Consider the following 6000-nt stretch of genomic DNA (forward strand, 5'->3'; position numbering starts at 1 on the left):
CCTTTCAAATTATTGTCTATGTGACTCATATCTATCTGTTTTTGTTTCTTTTTGTTTTGCTGTAACTTTCATGAAATACTTGCTCCTAAAGAGGATTTTTAAAAATAATAAATTAAGTAAATGTGCTTGGGAGAAAAAAACAAACCTCATGACCTCTGACCCCACTAACCAGATTTTTGTCTATCTTCAGGTCACAGGCCTTTCCAGTGCAGATATTGTCCATACAGTGCCTCTCAGAAGGGAAATCTGAAGACCCATGTTCTTTGTGTCCATCGCATGCCTTTTGACAACAGCCAGTATCCCGATCGCAGGTTCAAGCGCTCCAGAGTTGACTCCGAGGCTTCTGGGAATTTAGAGGAACCTGCAGCTGTCAGACCCGGGAGCTCAGCTGAGCTAACGGAGGTGGGCAGCAAGACCCAGGAGTAACAGCTGAACAAGTCTATCTGTATATTGCAATATTATTTTACAGTCTTTAGATAGGCATTTGGTAAGAGAGTTTGCTAACTGCATTCTGAGAAAAATAAAGAGTTGTATACAGCTCCCCCCCCCTCCCCAACCCAGTAGTGTACAGGATGTTTAAAACATTTAAAATATATCTATATATATATATTAAAAAAAAATTTCCCCAGCCCTTGAAAATGGCTGCTAAACTGTTACCTGGCAACAAATGCTTCCAAACAACGCAGGTGGGATAATAAAGTGATTTCAAAAATGTGATGAGGTCGTTAGTACTCTAAAAAAAGCAGGGGGCACTTCAAACTCTAAAGTGGTCTTTGTCCAAAAATAACGCTCTTAACCGAAAAATGATACCATCTCCATGATTTAGTGTTGCCTCCGAAGATTGAGAGGCTGCGTCTTCATTGTTGAAAACACCTTTATAATATGATACCGGCGGCTGTCATTGGCCCAGCATAGCAATGAGATGACTTGGTACGCTAGCTACCATGGTGCCAGTCAGACTGGGGCTGTCACTGCAGAGAAAATCAATGGGAGTGGTGTTGTAACTGCACTGGAGGAGAAATCTTAGCCGGCCCCTAACGAGGGTCAGGAATGACTGATATTGGAAAAGATTGTGATATTGCATTTTCATTTTTTAAAAATACACAGCCGAATGAATCAATGGTCAGGAAGGATGTGCAGACACATGTCCATTGCAGATTTGATGAGTGATTTCTTTTTTCAGCTCAAATGGCAGTATTAAGGGAAATGCTTTTATTCTGGGTCCCCCCCCTTTTTTTTGGATGAAGAAGTAGGTGTCTACTAAAGAGATCTAGGGGTATAGGATATATCATTATTATTTAGCCAAACTAGTCAGCCTCATCTGTAGAAGGTGCTGGTGAGAAATTGAATTTTATGTTACAATAGAGAGCTTAAAAATTCTTTTTTAAATTTTTAATTTTTTTTACTTGAATAAAGGATTTTCTAATCCTGGTTGAGTTTTTCATCTGTTAGTTTTTATAAGTATGACAGACACAAGGCAGGAGTATCTTCTAGAATGGGGTCTTCTGAAGCAGCTTGAGCTAGAATACGACTATCCTAACATCCTGCACTTTGTCTCTAATGAAGAAAGTGTTTGAGCAATTGTTTTTGTTGTAATTTTTTTTTAATAAAACTATGTTCTACTTTTTTTTCATAAAAAAATTTTGTTCCTTTTTTTTTCCTTTTTGGCCAATGATGCTAGGTTTTCTTCTATTTAGATTCTTCATGTTAAGTTCTTTCTTCACCATAGAAGGAGCTTTTGAGGGATACTATCCAGATGCTTAACCCCAAACCTTGCAAGAAGTCTAGTGAAAGGTTTAGTTTTAAATATGCTTGAATGGCTTGAAATTTCAGCCTTTTAAAGTGAGTCCTTTTACAGACACAGGTGCTGTGGATTGTGATGATAGAAAAGTATTAACTTAGTCTAAAACAAAATCAACCAGAACCTAAAAAATAAAAATAAATAAAAAGTCAATATTTCCTTGCAGGCTGGGAGCACAGAATAAAACCCCAGGGCCTTAAAATTTCAGCTCTGCCTAAAGCAGTTTACAAAAATACTAAACTGCAATCAATGTAAATAAAATTCTTAGCGCTATCCTGAGACTGGAAAAAAAAATCTCAGGCTAATAAGGAATACGGTTTGCATATGCTGTCGAAAGGGTGTCATCCAACTGAAGTTTCAGTTTAAATGAGTTCGCTGTGCAACTTGGACCCATCTGGCATAGAGCAGGCTGCTTTCTTGTTTTTCTAGTATAGTTCTCACTGCCTTACTTAAATCGAGTTGATAAACTTAATGCAACTGTTTCTATGATCCTAGAGAAGGGATTGAAATGTTATTGAAAACTTTCTGACTGTAGTAAGCTTTAGAATTTTAACTGCACTACCGTGTTTGGTGACTGTGTCAGTCGCTTGCTTTCTGTGTGTTTGCGCCCGCCTTCAGTATCTTAGCAAAAAAAATAATAAAATAGAAAATAGAAAAAAAAGGAAAGAAATAAAGGGAAAAAAGAACAAAAAAAAAAAGAAAAAAAAGAATAAAATCAGAAAAAAAGAGCCACATTCCATCTCCTGCACCAAGGAGATCCTTCGGTATTCTTTGTGTCTTCTGAGCAGTTTCAGATGCGACAGGCAATAATTCTGTTTGTGACATTGGGAACATCTCCCCTTCTTTGTGACGTGTGTGTTGACTCCATCTGGTCCAGTGCTACTGTCCCTTCTTCCCCCTCTGACATGGGCCTTTTTTCCAGAACATTTGTAACTTGTAAAACACACAAGTGACAGTGGCAGTGATGCATTGTCAATTTCTAAATATCATCAGCTCCTCATATCTAAACATGTCAAGTTTTTTCTCTGTAACTTCTGTAGTCTGTGGTACTGGTCATAATACTGTCTACATTCCTACACAAAGAAAAATAAAAAAAATTTCTCTCTTGGAGGAAATCTGAGATCAATAGAGTAGAGGATTGTGTTGCTATGCTTGTAACAAGTAGAAAACTTTGTATTTAAAGTTTATTCTTGGTCATTATTTATTATTATAATACATCAGTTGACAGAACTTTATTCTGGTATAGAAAGTATTAAAAGTTGTTTTTTTTCAGCAATGACTGTTTTCTTTCTCCTGTTAGAATAAAATGTCTCTAAAGCAGTAAAGTCTTATCCAGTGTTTTACGCAATAAAACCTCTACCTCTGGAAAGAAAAAAAACAACAACAAAACACAAAAAAAAAGCTTTTCCTATTTGTGTCTCTTTATTAGGAACTGCTAAATCTATTTCTGAAACTTTGTTAGATTTTCTCCAGTATTGATGATGGTCCATTCAGCACTAGGTGAACACATTGTTATATATTCCTGTGGTATATGTGCTGGGATGGGATAATTTTTTATTTTATTTTTTTTTTAATGGTTTGTCTTTTTGGAGGGTGGGAGGCAGGGCAATTGGGGTTAAGTGACTTGCCCAAGGTCACACAGCTAGTAAGTATTAAGTGCCTGAGGTCATATTTGAATTCGGTCCTCCTGACTCCAGGGCTGATTCTCTATTCACTGTGCCACCTAGCTTCACTGGGATGAGATATTTTTCAGCCCAGTTTTAGACCTTACACAACTGCATACCGTATAAACATATTTGTTTTTCAGTCATTTCTGTCATGTCCAACTCTTCATGACTCCATTTGGGGGTTTTCCTTATTTTTTTCTTTTTGCAGGGCATTTGGGGTTAAGTGACTTGCCCAGAGTCACATGACTAGTAAGTGTGTCAAGTGTCTGAGGCCGAATTTGAACTCAGGTCCTCCTGACTCCAGGGGCAGTACTCTATTCCCTATGCCACCTAGTCACCCCATTTGGGGGTTTTCTTGACAAAGAAGTTAGAGTAGTTTTGCCATTTACTTTTCTAGCTCATTTTATAGGTAAGGAGACAGAGTTAAGTGACTTGCCCAGTGTCACACAGTTAGTAAGTGTCTGAGGCCAGATTTGAACTTAGGAAGAAGAGTCTTCATGACTCCAGGCCTGGTGCTCTATCCACTCTGCCATTTATCTGTACAATAGGGAATGAATCCATGGGAGTTGACAAGATTACCAAAGGAAATAGTATAGAGACAGAAGAAAATCCAGGACAGAGTCTTGGGAAACATCCCTAATTAGCCCAGCATCACATGGCTTTTAAGTGTCTGAGTCTGAATTTGAACTCAGATCTTCCTGACTCCAGGCACAGCACAAGCACAGTAACACACATATATGTAGATACATATATACGTGTGTGTATATGTATACATGTACACATGTATATATTACTGTTCTTAATTAAAAGACCATAGAAATTTGTTTCAGTGTATACTGTTCCTAGGTTTCTATAGGGGTAATTATATATACATCCAGAGTACCCAAAATCTACTGAGAAAACTACCCTGGCATGAATTTTGTAGTGTGTTTAGCATGGATGCATTAAGTTATGTCTTCCTACAAAAGATGTACTTTTGCAGAGTGCACATATATGGAGGTAGAATGCCCTGGGGGTGTGAGGATGGAATTTTTTGTTCTGGTGCCCAGAAAGAAAACTGTTTATTTCTTTTTTTAAAAAAAGAAATAAAAATGCTTGTCTCCAGTATACCTTTAGTCTTCCTGCATGGAGGTGAGGGTGAGGACAGGGTGATGAGCAATCACTTTTTTGGAGGGGAAAGGGGACTTAAAAGGAAACTGAATCACGATCAGTTATGAATTTGTAGCAGAACTTTCTTTGCTTGAAGTAAAGATACCTTGGTCTCATTACATCCTATTATTCAAATTAACATAGAACCATAGATTGGTGGATGATGATGATGGTGTAGTGCTTGGTTAAGATAGAAAGTTGTTACAGTCACTCATAAAGGACTATGTTTGGGGATGAGGTTTCATGGGTGCTGGGAGGAGGGTGGAGGGAGTACCCTATTGTGTCCATCACGCTGAGTCAGGAGATCTGGGTGCTGGTCTTAATCCTTCCTCACTCTGTGACCTTGGACAAGTCATTAAGCCCAACTAAATGCCTCAGTTTTCCTATCTAGTCTGGAGTTGGAAGGAAACTGAGAAGTCATCTAGTCTACCTGTTTAACTCTACCTACACAAATCAATCATCTTTCCCATATATGATGATGATTTAGTTGTTATTCATTTGTTTCAGTTGTGTCCATCTTTGTGACTCCATTTGACGTTTTCTTGGCAAAGATATTGGGGTGGTTTGCCATTTTTTTTCTCTAGCTCATTTTACAGATGAGGAAATTGTGGCAAGCAGGGGTAAGTGACTTGCTCGGGATTGCACAGTTAATAAGTAAGGTCACTTTTGAACTCAGGTCTTCCTGACTCCGGGCCTGGCACCTGCACCACCTAGCTGCTGCATTTACCATGATGCTTGCCTTTAAAATAAGGGTGCTTAACCTGGGTCGATGAATTTGGTTTTTAGTATTTTGATAACCGCATTTCAATACAATTAGCTTCCTTTTAAATAATACACATTTTATTTTATGTATTTAAAAGCATTCTTTCAAGAAGGGGCCAGTAGGTTTCACCAGACAGCCAAGGGCGTCCAGGGCACAAAAATGAATAACTCCTGCTATAAAAGGAGAAGAATGATATGCATCCCTCCTAATCAAAGGACTGTTTTGATGCTTAAATGTGTTAGTAGATACAAATTCACTTTGGAAAAATACATTGTTCTAGCTAAACTCAGGCAGTGACTCAGTAGACAGAGTGCTAGGGCCAGAAGTCAGAAAGACCTGAGTTCAAATCTGGCCTCAGACACTTAATAGCTGTGTGATCCTGGGCAAGTCAATTAACCTATGTCTGCCATGGTTTCTCTTAACTATAAAATGCGGGTAATAATAGCACCTACCTCCCAGAGTTGTTTTGAGGATCAAATGTAAAGTAAAGGATCAATATGTAAAGTACTGTGTGTTGGCACATAGTAGGTTCTATATAACCCTAAATGTGAGCTGATTCCCTCCTCCACTCCCACTTCCCACTCCCCAAATGCAGTAATAATAACACGAGAGGTGAATCC

General features: G+C 38.3%; 1 protein-coding gene across 13 annotated transcripts in view; it reads left to right on the forward strand.

Annotated features, from left to right (window-relative positions):
* Positions 1 to 3129, forward strand: part of ZNF536 (zinc finger protein 536) — a 615457-nt gene extending 612328 nt beyond the window's left edge. For all 13 annotated transcript variants that reach the window (XM_069082602.1, XM_069082593.1, XM_069082598.1 and 10 more), the window contains one exon: positions 191 to 3129. In XM_069082602.1, coding sequence (XP_068938703.1) covers positions 191 to 426 — 236 coding nt within the window. In that variant the 3' untranslated portion in view covers positions 427 to 3129. The remainder of the gene's footprint in view (positions 1 to 190) is intronic.
* The last annotated feature ends 2871 nt before the right edge of the window (positions 3130 to 6000 follow it).

The sequence above is a fragment of the Petaurus breviceps genome, unplaced genomic scaffold (genome assembly GCF_028583685.1).
Source record: "Petaurus breviceps papuanus isolate PSGF00001 unplaced genomic scaffold, PetGlider_PUasm1.0 171, whole genome shotgun sequence".
Classification (NCBI taxonomy): domain Eukaryota; kingdom Metazoa; phylum Chordata; class Mammalia; order Diprotodontia; family Petauridae; genus Petaurus; species Petaurus breviceps.